This window comes from Amblyomma americanum, chromosome 5 (assembly GCF_052857255.1).
Source record: "Amblyomma americanum isolate KBUSLIRL-KWMA chromosome 5, ASM5285725v1, whole genome shotgun sequence".
Lineage (NCBI taxonomy): Eukaryota > Metazoa > Arthropoda > Arachnida > Ixodida > Ixodidae > Amblyomma > Amblyomma americanum.
In genome coordinates, this window is record NC_135501.1 from 77,144,012 (window position 1) to 77,158,622 (window position 14,611).

Genomic DNA, 14,611 nt, shown 5'->3' on the forward strand with positions numbered 1-14,611 from the left:
CCACCTTATAGTAATTCAGAATATCTGAGTATCCTAAAGGCACTGGTTCCGCGTCAGGCTGCTCGAGGTTGGTTTGGTTGGAGGCTCGATTTGTACGCTCTCGAGCTCTCCTATCCGCCTCGGCATTCCCCGCGATACCTGCGCGTCCCGGTACCCACATTATTATCTGTTGCAATGTTTTTCCTTCGGCGGTAATTTGGCTGTCTTTAAGATGTGGCGCGGCCCCCCACTCCCTATTTTGCCATTCATGTAGTTTATGCATGCTGTTTGCGAGTCTGCTAGAATTATTAGGGACCTTTGAGCATGGTAGCCATATGACGCCGCTAGGGCAATTGCAGCCTCTTCGGCCTCTTCAATCGTTACATCCCTGATAGCTGCGCTGGCTATTTCTTTCAGCTCATGATTAATTGCCATTGCAACCACTCTATTTCTGATTTATTGTCTAGTTCTTCCGTAAGCAGCCGCATCCGTGTACGTAATGTTTTCTTTGTTAGCTATGTTCTGTTTCACATACTGTGCCCTGGCGTCCCGTCGCCCTTTGTGCAGGTTCGGATCCATAATTTGGAGAATGTGCTACCCTAATGGTTGGCCGTAGTTCATCGGTTATTCGCTTTGATCATTTTATCTCAGACAGTGCACCCTGGTAGCCGCACCTTTGAGCAGCTCTGTCCCGGTTTGGTTTTTTTTTAACCTCTGGAGATGAGGTACGAGTTGGGCCTGTCTTAGCTCCTCAAAAGTGTTATGCAGAGAAGAGCCGTTAGTTTCTACGTCGAGGTTGATAGCGGTAGGTGTACCGCTGTTTTGTATGCTCTCCTAAGTATCGTGTCCGCTAGATTTATTTCTGCTTCGTTGCAGTTGTAGTACGGTATTTGAAGTACGGTATTTGTAGTTGCGGTTTTAGGACGGTAGTTGTAGTACGGTTCAGGTGTCGAACGATATATTGGCTTATGGGGAAAAGAAAAGGCGCTGTATCTGTCTCATATATCATTGGACATTTGAACCGCGCCGTAATGGAATGGATAATGGAAGGGGGTGAAAGAAGAAAGGAAGAGAGAGGTGCCGTATTGGAGGTCTCCGGAATAATTTCGACCACATCGGAATCTTTGACGTGCACTGACATCGCACAGCACACGGTCGCCTTAGCGTTTTTCCTCCACAACAGCGCAGCCGCCGCGGTGGGGTTCGAACCCGGGAACTCCGGATCAATAGCCGAGCGCCCTAACCACTTTTCGTTTCCTCAAAAAGCAATTTTCACAGTATGGAAAGAAACTTAATTTGTATGTATATTGATCGTTATGCCATTTGTGAAGGCTGCGTGGTGACCTTTTTGAACGGTTGTACACAGTCTCCCTTAGACAACGGTCTGTTGCAGGTTTTGTAGATATACTTTAATACATCGTCTATAAAAAACGCTGCCCAGCACTGCCAGGCCATATACTTATGAAATGTCAGTAGACTGTCCATAGCTTTATGTCTACTAGACCGGTATTCTTTTGTCTATAGACAGACAACTACATGAATTGCACGGCCATTAGTCTGTCTGTAGACCCTGTCTATAGACTGTCTATAGACAAAAATCTATATGAAGTGACTGGTCGAAAGTCTACAGTTCGCCTATAGACTGTCTGCAGTCCTGTGTTGCTTAGACTTTCAGTACGCTTGTCTATTGACGAAAGTCTAATGAAACTGTATCGCCATAAATCTATAGGCTGTATATAGACTAGTCTATAGAAAGTCTATAGTCTATATGGAGTCAAATATATAAACAGTCGGTGGACTATCTAAAGAAATTTTTTAAGGGTAGGTCAAGACCAGCGTCTATCTTTGAGATAATTTCTTGTTAACGAGCGAAGTGCTTGCCATATTTTTTCAGCATTATCTTCAAGTGACGCTACCTGAGGCTCCAGTGAAACAGCAGATTGGAAAACATTATTCGTAAAAAACTTCAGTGATAATTTTCCGTAGATTTTCACTGCTAATACTCTTTGCACCATCATGGTTTCCTGGAATTATAGTACATGCATTCGTGACTCTCAATCTAATATCTTTTGTAGCGAAAGCTACATCACTGTAGCCGCTTCGCCTCTGCATGGGCGCATTTTCGGCGTTGTCGCATCGAGCTGCGCGCCATCTAGCATGACGTCATTCAGCCTTTGCGCTCGTCGTGGAGCAGACACCACTCGCTTCGCCAGTTGTGCGCATGCATAGTAGAGGAAGAGGGGCTGTCGCAGTGTGTAAATATGTACATGCGGTCCGGCGTATCGGGAGGCCAGCCGCAGAGTTTGTTCACCGTCGCGTCCGCGTCTCGTCGACGCTCGAAGCACGCAGGAGAGGGCGACCAAACACATGAGGACATACGAAATAGCTTTCCAGATGGGGTTGGGAGACATCGTCCGTAAAGCCCCTCCGTTATCCCCTGTCCGTAGCTAATCGTCCCATTCAGTGGCGACGGGGACCTTATGCGGGGGCATGCAAGGGGGACAATAGCAAGGGCACAGAAGGGGCACTGCTGCCTTCGCAGAAACGACCCGCGGCTTCTGGCCCCAACAGTCCCCACCTACGAAGTATTTCCGGCGCCGACGCTAAGATCTGGCTTCGCCGGATATCTGCGTCTCCTTGCATCGCCTCGCTACAAGCGCCGAATTTTTGCCTCCGGTGACGCCAGTAGCTCCCACGCTGACGCGGCTCCAAAGAAACGCTGCCTTGCGCTTCTGCCGTTATGGAGAACGATGAGTCAGCTAGGCTGAAAGAAGCCAGACTTTGGTGTCGGAACGAAACAAGGATGAGACAGCGTGCCGAAGAGACCGAGAAGAGCGTGTCAAACGTCTCGTTAAGCATCATATTGACGACGCGGCTAGAACAGCTCGCTGAGCATCCGACAGTGAATCCTCGAAGGTAGAAGACGACGGGTAGAGTTTGGAGTCTCTGAAGAAAGTCAGACTTCGGCGTTGGAACGAAAGAAGCATAGACAGAGATTCCCTAAGGAAATAATCAGTAGCAATTAATCGCTTAACCACAGCGAAGCTTAAGCGTAGTCATGACCTTTAGCTCTCGCTACCTACCGAGTTTAACCAAAGCTAAACCACAGCCAATTTTTTTAGCTCAACGCTGCTGTCGGGCACTTGGTGACTGTTTTCGGTAGGTTCTGGGCAAGTGTAGCAAACCGTTCTTCCTTGCAAAGCAGCGTGAAGAAGTCTACATTCTTCATGTCTATCAACATAGTATGAATGCTGCAAAATGAAGGATCTTTCACCGAATGATGTACATGAATTTTCTCAAAATGTTGAAAGCAGTAACCTTGTGTTTAATACAATATAATTCTTTTATAGTTACTTTATAAAAACATTCGTTATATTTTTGAAATCATGAGGATCCTGCCTTTATGCACATTGCCGACAAACTGTCATTATTTTTATGCCAAGTTGGTCAACCGACTCTAAGTGCGAACATGAGCGATCATCACATTCGTCAAAATGATTCATCAGGCCCATGAAATGGCTCAGCACTACTAAAGCAGTAGAACCCTTTTTGTGGTCATCACACGCCAAGCCTATCAATGTAGAAAGATACTTTTCACCTTGAAAGCCGGTGGTGATCGTGCTAGGTGTCGCCTTACTCTGCTTGTTGTTGACTCCCCGTTTCTCATGGGGTTCCTTGAGAGGTCCACGAGCTGCTGGCCTACCAGTCACCGAGCGGTGGTAAGAGGCAAAATAGCTTGCTAGAAGCGGGCTGATCGCCTTTTATATTAATGAAATGAAGTGTTTTTTCTCACTGGCGCTTCCACAGATTCTTCAGCCGCCACCCTGAGCAACCAGCAGGATCATTTGAGGAATGTTCAGGACTTCTGGCATTTTTAAAGCGCTAGCACTTACCGTGACCGTTCCCCGCATTTGGCCGGTGTGTTTCTTTCAGGCTGCCCACTTGCCCACCTGGTTGTCGGCAAGCTCAAAAGGTGGCTATAAATGTCCACCTGCAACATGCTCACCGGAAGAAGCATAGTGCCCACCGTGGTAGGTCGAAGTTGAATTAAGGATTCACCCACGAGAGTTTCATCAGGAAGCGCAACCTGGGTATAACAGACCCCACCGATGGCAGTACCCGCCGTTGAATGGCAGTGGCGTATCGCCTAACCGCCGTACCACAGCGCCAGGAATGGTATGAGGACTCCCAGTGTTCTATGAATGTTAAGTACGTAATCACCAATTCTGTATATACAGACATTGACCGATTACTGCTATGCCAACAAATTTATTCGTGAACAATGGATGTGAACACGAGAAGCGTTTTGTGGCGGGCTAGTTGGAGATTGAAGTTCACTTTCGAATTATACACAGAACAACCACAGAGCAAAGGATACAGCACAACTGCGCTTGTGTGTTTGCGTGTGTGTGTGTGCGTGTGTGTGTATGAGTGTCACTGTGTGTTTGTGCTCGTACGTGTGTGTGATTCGAAGTGAAAACCGAACTTTTACTGCAGTTAATTCGAATGAGGCCTAACTAAGCGAATCAACCGCATTTTACACCTCCACTGGCACCAAAGCGGTGCCATTACCTTGCATGTACATAGTCCTCCGTACATATAGCTAGCCAAAACTCTACAGCAGCGAAAACAGTACCCGTCCTCGCTTCGTTCATTCAGCCCCCACCGCTTCTACAACTACCCTATGTATGCAAACGTAATCACCTTTGCCATGCAAGGCGACAGGATACCAAAGGTGAGGAAACCGGTCATCCTACCGGACTTGCTGCTGGTAAGAAGTATTTCTGCAAAGTCGGCGAGCCTTCCTCTCGCTCTCGCCCTACCCATTCAATCGACGGAGCCAGCATCATCCGTTTGCCTCTTCAGAGATTCCTGGCTCTTTCATCCCTCTCCTGTCGTTGAGCTAAACGCACAGATTACCTCCCGTGTACTCACCTATCCGTGAGACAGAAAAATATATACCGTGTTTAAAGCACAGTGATTCCTGGTGGACCACCGGACTGAGATGGGTGGATCTAGGGTCGCAAGAAAGAGACGTTGCTCGAGTTCGTCAACAAATCCAGCGTGTACATCTGTATTCTATTTCTATTCGTATACTATAGTTCATTATAATAGAATAAAAAGATTACTTTGAAGATGTCCCGCGAAAAAAAATTGCCGGTGGAAAAATTTGCAAGAATCGACAATTGTGCTCATGGTCATCGATTGTTTAAACATAAACGAGGACATTGCAGATAGCCAGCTGTGATTGCCACTAAGTCCCAGGTTATGTAAAAATGTTTGTGCAGGGGCCGAGATGCTGCACGAATACTCCTGTGACGTCCACTGCATATTGCTAAAAATTATTGCCATATGTGTCGCACATCCATTCATGATAAATGGCTATGTGCTAGCAACGGTAAACAGAGCTACATAAAGGGCCATTCCAGCAGGTTGTTTGTGAACGCGAGAACACCCATCACCTCGTTCGAATCATTAATTGCACTAATGACTTTGCGATGCAGAGAACATACTTGAAGTAAAAACATTAAAATACTGGATTGTCCCTCTCTTAAAATTCTTAATGGAGCATATAAACTCTTAATGGGATATAAATAACCTGCTCTCTTTTGTTTCTTCTTATCTGAATGTAGAGGTAGGCTCCATGTGCGAATCTGGTTGTATGCTATGGCTGTCTGTTTTCGAAGGCCTACAGGCTACGCATTCTTTCATGAGAAAGTTTTTAAAACTATAAGGTACAAAGCTCCCAAAATGAAGCTTCTTTTTTAGAAGACTACAACTTAAGCAAAACTGACGCATGAAGATCAATGAAAGGCACAATACTATCTCTTTCGGAAAACTCCCAGTGCCAGTTTTTCGCAACGCGGGTTACTGGCGGGTGCCTAATGCATTTTCAAACTTGGAAAATACAAAAGAAAGAACCGGATGTCGATAATATGGTCGAATATTAAGGGAAAGAAAGTGAAGCCCAACGACATCTTTTTTCGATTGCACCGTTCTTTGAAACGGCTGTTTTCTGCTATATGAAAAAAGAGGTCAGTGGCGAATACTGCAAAAACAAAGAAATATTTCCAACACATGGACATAAATGGTGGCAGGTAGGCTTTGAGCACTCCAGAATGAAAACATGTGCCTCATTTTTCAGTATCGTTCGCGCTCAGGGTCGGAGCCCAACAAAATAAAGAGCTATAATTCTGCCAACTGTGATATATGGCACCTGGTCAAATAAAAAAAAATTGCACGCATAATGTCTGCCAGTCCAAGCTTCATAAAGAGATCACCACGAGCGCACGGAGCACATCGATTTCAGGAGCTTCGAAAGGAAAAGTTCTCAGTGTGAACAAATCCTACCATCCTTAACTTGCTTTGACTTACGACCGAAATGTCGAATAGCGCAGTCTTACTACTAGTGTGCTTGCTTATTGAGCGTACTAATTAAGTTTTATATCTTAGGTTTGTGCCCAATATTTTCTGTAAACGAAACTCACAGGTCTATTGCTAACCGCTGGAGAGAGACCGCAATTCTTTTAGTAAAAGCACAAAACCTTGGCTGTCGCCTCCACAGGTATGCTCTCCAGCCGACGAACAATGGTAGAACTGTCGGCATCGTTTGCCGCATATGTGGTCTATAGACTTTTCTCCCCAACTGTACACTACTCCTGTATGCAGCTTAAGAAGCGCATGTCATGATGGCCTTTGTTAAATTTAAAGCTTCGTAACACAGGCCTTTGGCTCCGGAACCTTTAGCGGCTGGCACTGAAGGAAGACAACAACCGCGGGACGCTCCGATGCTCGCCCGTGCTCTGAAATACTAAGACTGATCGGAGGACGTTTCGTTAATTCCTCGCGAAGTAACAGCCTGCAGGACGTCCTTTACTACAGCTTACTCTTGCGTGCGGCGTATCGTACCTTCAAAGTACTTCACGCTGCTGATTTCTCCTACGGTCCAACGACTTAATTATTAACTGGAAGACAAAAATTTCTCCCGATATGTGCTTTTCCTGAGCCATTCAGCGCAATAAATCTTCCAGCAGACAGCCATTCTATTTATCGCTTTTGAATTTGGGCAACAAAACCGATTGCTTTTCCCAATACCTTATCCGAAGCGCGCTTCTTTATACATTTCGTAGCGCTCTCGTAATGGACTCGTCTCCGCATTTCAACTGGCTGGTCGTTCTCGTAGCGGTACTTTCTTTGATGACAGTGGTTCCGCCCGTCAACGCACAAGACTGCCGGCAAAGCTCCCAAGACTGCGATGCCAAGCAGGTAAGATCCCTACAATTGTCCATCGCTAGCTGATTAGGTATAACTTTCCGGGTTTGGCATCTCACCGTCGTCTCGTCCACACGCCTTCCTGTCATCCTTGCTTTATTCCAACAGAGACATTTTTTATGGCGAAGCCTCGTAAAAGATAAAGAATGAAATTGCCTCTGCTTGCTCCGCTAATAACCACAGGCTTAATCCAACAGTAGTCATAAATGAATCCACCGAAGATGCGGCTCGGGAGAATATTTTCAGCTGATGGTCAAGAACTAATTAACTAAACTAATCAACGAAACTAATGAACGAAAACACTGCCATTGATCAGGTCCGGGGAAACAACCTCGCTCAACTTCTGTGAAATTGTGTGTTTGTACACAATGTAAGGAAAAGGAATTCAGATGTCGGAGTGGCGTAATGGCAGCTTATTGGCTCCGACCATCGAGACAACCAGCCCTTCAAGGGCCGCTTTCCAGGTTCTCCTTTTCCTAAGCCAGGTTCTTCAACATGACCAGACCACAATGTATCGCAACCCATGTTTATGCATACTTGGGGCATTACTCCAAAGTGCTCGAGGCACTGATGGGAACCCATTGAAGGTGTTCAGTCTCGCTGTGGCTAGTATAAACAGACCTCGAGAATCTGATGGTGTTATTGCGCTACGGGAGGGATACCCCGCGCTTACTCCAATGTGCTCGAGTTTAAGATAGAACCCCTTTCCAAATGCTCAGTCCTAACCAGGACTGTGTAAGGACCGTCGCAAGATCTGTTGGGGCCACTTATAATATACGGATTCAGTTTCCTTTTGGACTTATCAGAGTGTGGACACCTGGATGTCAAATCGCACTATTAACTGAGCAGGGTATGTTGCTGAGCTAGCTGATTGGGTTCTGTCATTATGGAATGTGAAGTGTTTGAAGAAGTTGTTTGTCCTTGTCGTCTATGTCCGTCGTCCGCAAGCGCTGCACATTCCATAATGGCCGAATCCAATCAGCTAGCTCAGCAACATACCCTGCTCAGTTGAAAGTCCGTTTTTAATACAGGCATGGAAATTCACATCCCAAAAAGTCGCCGTCCGAAAATGCATAAACATTATCTTCTACGTGGAGTGAGCGGGGATAAAAAATTCACAAAAATAAACAAAAACGTGCAGGACTACAACAATAGGCAAAAACAGTAAATAGAGTATATTAACATTACATTAACATTACAAAATTTAATTTCGGAGTACTTAACTGTTTTGCTTCCATTAGATATACCTAGAAACAGTACGCGAAATGGGGTGCTTAAAGCGTTGAACAAAATAAAATAATACGCCCTAATAAATAGGAAGTTATTTCGTGATATTCTGTCGTTTTAGAAAAAAAAAACAGGAGCAAATGCATTCAGTTGAAATTTTTATTATTATTTTTCTGAGGGCTATTCATTTTAACGGTAGCTTGATAAAATATTTTCTGTAATAGGGACCTAATTTTCAATTTATGCAATATAATTCGACACTTACCGTTTTTCTAGAATTTCGTGTTACTAAAGGGCTTTCAGTCAAATTTAAAAGAAAATCGGACGTGTTAGTTTTTGACAAATTAGATTTATTGTTGGCCATTATTCTGAATTCTTGAATTTCTGAAAATTTGCACAAGCAAATAAACAAAAAATTTACTCGACAAAGAGTAGGAATTCACGATAAATAAAAGGATTGATGAAAACCGCGAGAAATTTTATCCTCTAGTTCCTACAAGTCCTATTGTCGCCCAGTAAAAAAATGGCTTTCTTGAAGCGTCCATTGTACTTAATCATTTATGCGATATTTTTAATGAAAAATTACAAAAGCCAGGAACGTTTAAAGCGCTACTTCTAACAGAACAGCTTACATATAATTATCGAACACAGAGTCAGTTTCCAGAAAATTTTGTTTCGTTCTGCGAGAGTCCAAACGCGATTTGGAGAATTCGCGAAATCGACGTTTTTCCCCGGTTGTGGTACACACCTTTTGCTGTAAAGAGACACAGCATTTATGGCAAAACAAGTCTAATCTGAATACCATCCTCATCTGCACGCATATACATTTACCGAGTGTAACAGGTAAAGGTAACGCAGCTTTTAAAAGGCAGAGTGTCGCCATAATGAAAAAAAAAAATTGCCTGTTCTGAGTCGCGTGGCTTAGTCTGCAATTTTTTGTTCACATCATTTTTGTCTCATCAAATGAGATCTAACGAAGCTCTAAAAAATAATGTGGACTAGCCCAGCTATTCCAGGATATACCAAGCGTAAGCGAGATTGAGGTCTCCAGTCGCCCACGGAGCCGGTTGTGCGCCTTTCCTTTCCTGAAAAGGAACTGTCTTTGCAAAGTTGCCAACGCCTATGAACTCTATGAACGCCATTGGCTCAGTCGCTTTGTGTGGCTTTTGAGGAAAGACAATGGCACAGTAACCGTCTCACACATCTCGGTGGACACCCGAATCGCGCCGTAAAGGAAGTGATAAAGGAGTGAGAGAAAGAGGACAGAGAGAACTGAAATTCGAACGTTGTATTTTGAGGAAAGGCGCAGAGCTGCGCAGCGGTGAAACACCTCTGGCTCGGTGCTCCTAGTGGCGCACGCGCACTAGTCACTAGAAAGCGAGAGGGAGGGAAATACTGCGCCATGCGTGACGTCACTTACCACGCGAAGCGCGGTGTTGACTAGCGTAGTGAAGCGTTTCGCTTCAAGGCGCTTTCCTTTTGACTCATAAGCTGGCAGCGCATTACAAAGTTGGTTCAAAAGTACCATTTGCCTGACTGCAGGCGCAGAAAGCAAGCTTATAAAGTGGGCTAAATGGTGCAGTATCCTTCACATCTCGGCGGACACCTTATCCGTGGTGTAAGATAAGGGATAAAGGAGGGACTGAGAGAAGAGACGAAGAAAGAGGCGCAGTAGTGGAGGTCTTCGGGATTAATTTCGATCGATTGGGGATCTTTAACGTGCACTCAAATCGCACAGCACAAGCCTGCCTGTGCGTTTCGCCTCCATCGAAATGCGGCAGCCGTGGTCGGGTTGGAACCCGGATACTTCGGATCAGTAGCCGAGCGCCCTAACCACTGAGCCACCGCGGCGGGGATGGGACACTAACCTCTGTCGCGCTTTGAAGTACGTGGCGGTGGTGGCCACCAGCGGAATTGAAAATTGGTTTTAAAGAAAGAAGATAGGGCAGTAAATGTCTCACTTCTCGGTGTACACCCGCACCGCGCCGTATGAAAAGGGAGGAAGGTGCGAGTGAAAGAAGAGAGACAAAGAGGTGCCGTTGTGGACGGCTCCGGAAAGTTTACAGGGTTGCAGCAGCTCGGCCCCAGCCAAGTCCGAGCTACTGTAATCCTGTAATTTTTCCGGAGCCGTCCACAACGGCACTTCTTTGTCTCTCTTTCACTCGCACCTTCCTCCTTTCCCCTACGGTGCGGTTCTGGTGTGCACCGAGGTGAGAGACAGTTACTGACCCATATTCTTTCCTCAGAAACCAATTCTCATGGTCCGACTCCGTCTGGCCACCACACGGCAGCCGTAGTCCACCACAACTTGCAAACCAATGGGCTCTCCTTCCGCGCCGAGAATACCCACCGGGCTGAGGAATCGCTATCGTCCTCGCAGTCGTAGACTCCCAATGAAACGGTTGTCATCTCAGACTCCCTTTTCGCTTGCGAGAGTTGTGTCAAAGGCGAGGTATCTTTTCTAGCATTAGACGTACACTCTACAACGCGGTTAAAGACTCCGCGCCTACGCCTAGACGAATCGTGTGGGCGCCGGCCCACCAGGGTCTCCATGGTAACGAAGCTGCGAATGCGGCTGCCCGAGCGCTTATCCTCCGAAAGCCTACTACCGCCTCCTCCCCAACCGATGAGCCTAGCAGACCGCTTCAGCGGTTTCGAGAAATCGTCGCCCATTACTAAGACAAGCATCACCAGTTCCCTCCACTGGCAAAGGGACTGTCGAAGGCAGACGAACGCATTCTGCGACAGCACCAGACGAACACCTACAGGTGTCCCACCAGGGCTGCTCGTTATGCCACAAAAGTAAATACTTTGTGCCTACACTGTCACGAGCCCTGTCTCTATCCCACGTGGTGTGGGCCTGTCAATACAGACCCCACATCTTTCCCCACACCAGTCCCACTAGAGACGCATGGGAGATCTTTCTCCTCGAGTGCTCGAGTGGGACACCACAAGCTGGCCTCGCACGCCGGACTCGCGAGACGGCGGAATCTTGCGACATCCCGGACTATACGGACGCGGACCAAAAAGATATCGGTATTCACCAACTACGTCAGATCATCCTCTCTATTTCCTTAATAAAAGTTTCTTCTCTCAGTAGAGGATTGCACTTCAGTCTGCTTATGAGCGGAAATGCGAAAGCTTTCCCTGTCTTCTTTCTTCATTTTTATTTTTTATTTTTTTTCGGCGTAAGTTTTTGTTTCTACTTGCTGTTTGGTTTTAATTTCTTTTTATATCATGTTTTCTTGCTATTTGTTTATTTTTTCTTTATTTTTATTTTCATTTTTGGTTTTATTTAGTTACATATATGCTGCCTGATAACTGCTGCTTAATGAAGTTCTGCATTTTTGTTTTATTGACCTTACAACTTATCATCGGCAATTCGCGCGGACAAATTCTGTCGACAACTGCCGTCCCCGCAACTCATAACCCAAGAAAGGCTTACGCCTTAATAATTTCCACCACCGGGGGTCTTTAACGAGCACCTACATCATACAGCATGCGGGCGCCTGTTTTGTAAATTGCCTCCATTGAAACGCGGTCGCCACGGCCGAATTCGAACCAGAAAATTCCTTCTGGGAGTAGCCGGGCACGCTAACCACTGGGCCACCGCTGTGGGTCGCGTAATATTTTGTGCTTAACAAAGTTGAACCGCCAGGCAGTTTTTATCTATGATGAAAAAGCCGCGCAAACATAGTATTCATCTTTGATATATATATTTTTTTCACCCACCGTGTAAAGGTAAACTCGTGGCAGCATTTTGCAGCAGTTTAACGGTTACGAGAGCAGTAGAGAAGGCGCTAGAACTGCTGCGCCACTTTGCTGGCAAGCCTTCAATTAAACAAGCTGCAAAACTTATGCGCTGCCTGTGGTTTTCTTTACCAGTAAAATGTGCATATCTTCTCAGGTGCTGTCAAATTTCCCCGTGTTCAACGTGTACGTCACGTCCAACCCGGAGCCCACGAAATATTGTGAGAGGTACGAGAGAACTTTCCTCTCTGACGACGGCACCACGGCGGAGTATGACATCGTTTACAGGGATGCCAACGGGGACGACATGCCGTAAGTTTGCGTAAATAAAAATAAAGATTTTTGCATTGCGCGTTAATAGTTGGCAGTGGGGTATTTCACCATTTATCAGGAAATGCTCAAGGAGACAGAAGGCGTTGGAAGTTGGCAGGCTGGTTAGTGTAGAGAGCTGAAGCTGCGTGCCTAACGTGGTGGCATTTTGCAGAATCTACAACGGACACAAAGAAAATTGCCGCATTCGTTAGTACAGAATATAAAGTCGGTTTAATTAACACTGAATTGCATATATCTAAGCTAAGGTACGTGTTACTGAATTTATTTTCTAGTTTCCTATACAGTGAAACGCTCCTTTCATTTGAAACGGAACAAAACCGTCCTACCATATCTGGTTGCATCCTTTCAGTCCTATACTTTCACGTGAAATAGCTTCAGCGTCCGCTCGCTCCTGATTCTGCGCGTCGTTTTACTTTGAGAAGGACAGCAGTTCTAATGTGAAATACGCTGCTACCCTTTTCGGTTCATGTGATTGACTGGAAAATAAAACAACCTTGTCAGAAATCGAGCCACAACGAAAGGTATGGGAGGTGCTTGACTCTAAACAGCTTCATTTTTGTTCAGAATTAAAGAAGAAAAGTCATGAAAAATGGATCAGCTGGAATCTAAAGAATCTAGAGCATCTACTTATGCAAAAAACAAGGATATGTGCTATTGATCTGTGCGTTAGATGATAAACCTTAGGAATGTTAACAATAATGTTTTCTTCTTTCTTGAGGCATGTTAAAGTTGCACAAAAAACACCGTGAAGGTAGGATAAAGACCATTACCATGACAGAACAGGAAAGGAACTTTGCCATGTCTGATGAATCACGCCACCTAGTCCTGCAACATGTTCACCTCTAGATGCAGTAGAACACGCGTCCTGTACGTTTTTGGTTTTCACAGCACATCGCACTTGCGCTGTTAATCTACCACATATAAGAATAGACACAACTTGGCAATCTGGAACTGACGCCTAAATATTCAATCCATTGGTTCGCGTTTCTGGCGATGTGGAAGTGCGTCACTACTGTTGTTTATCTACTACGTCGGGTTCCAATCGATGGACTCGGTTCGCCATCAGGACACGCGAATCATAACCTGACGCAGTTCAGTTCGCATGCGAAGAGAGAGAGCAGTAATGAATGCGTGGTCACAGAGTTCTCAGCAGATGGGATGGCGGCAGTGCGGCTGCAACTACTTTAAAACCACATAATGAGCGACCTGCGAGGGAGTTTTTATTTGAGACACAACATTTAACAAAAGCTGTCTTCAAGTCATTCTTTGTAGTTAAGCCTTCCTAAAAACCAGGTATGTGTATTGAGCGGGGATAGGCAGATCATATTCGTTGTTGTCCACTTAGGAAACATTGAACGAACGTGATAATGCCCATTTTTTGCGTAATTGCCGGGTGGGGAGGGGGCGGTACGCTTAACATTTAAACCGCTCTGATGATTCTGATAGTAGTATCAGCAACAGTTAATCCTTATACCTTTAGAGCTGAATCACAATTTAGGTGTTAATTCTTAACCATTAAAAAGCTGTGAAATTTTTAACCAGCTGCACGGCGCGTAAGGTTAGGATAACTATATTCCTTTCAATTACTAGTTATTCAATTCTTGCCAGTCTACACAAAAGCGATCGTATAGAACAGGGAAAGGTATATCTGTCTTCAGGCAGTCTTTGTAATTATGTCAATAAGCTTCCTTTCAACATTCCATAACTGCTATTTAAGAACTTGGTTTTTATGAGAACAAAACTTTATTAAAAGTCGAAACACTGCAAACACTGTCTCATTCCACCAGCTTTTTATCTAGAAAGTGCCTTCAAAGTCACGTCACCCGCTATAGTATGAGCACGATAGTTTTCCAACTTGAGCAGGGTGATAAAAAAGAGGCACACCAAGAAAATTGAGCAGAATAATTTTAAGAGCTTTTGCTCTGTTTAGCGTATTTCAACGGTAGCCACTGCTGCGGAGGCAGGCCTTCTTCAGCGCAGCTCAGTGGCAGCTCCTTAATGCTTTTTTATCCTCTTTAACGTTTTTTGGGGCTAAAACAGAATAGAGAAC

The 14,611-nt window shown here is 45.2% G+C and overlaps 1 protein-coding gene across 1 annotated transcript in view; it reads left to right on the forward strand.

Moving 5' to 3' along the window:
- The first annotated feature begins 7,115 nt into the window (after window positions 1-7,115).
- LOC144134832 (uncharacterized) overlaps window positions 7,116-14,611 on the forward strand; it is an 80,006-nt gene continuing 72,510 nt past the window's right edge. The window contains exons 1-2 of the mRNA XM_077667656.1: window positions 7,116-7,245; window positions 12,386-12,540. Of these exons, the coding sequence (XP_077523782.1) occupies window positions 7,120-7,245; window positions 12,386-12,540 (281 nt within the window). The 5' untranslated portion in view covers window positions 7,116-7,119. The remainder of the gene's footprint in view (window positions 7,246-12,385; window positions 12,541-14,611) is intronic.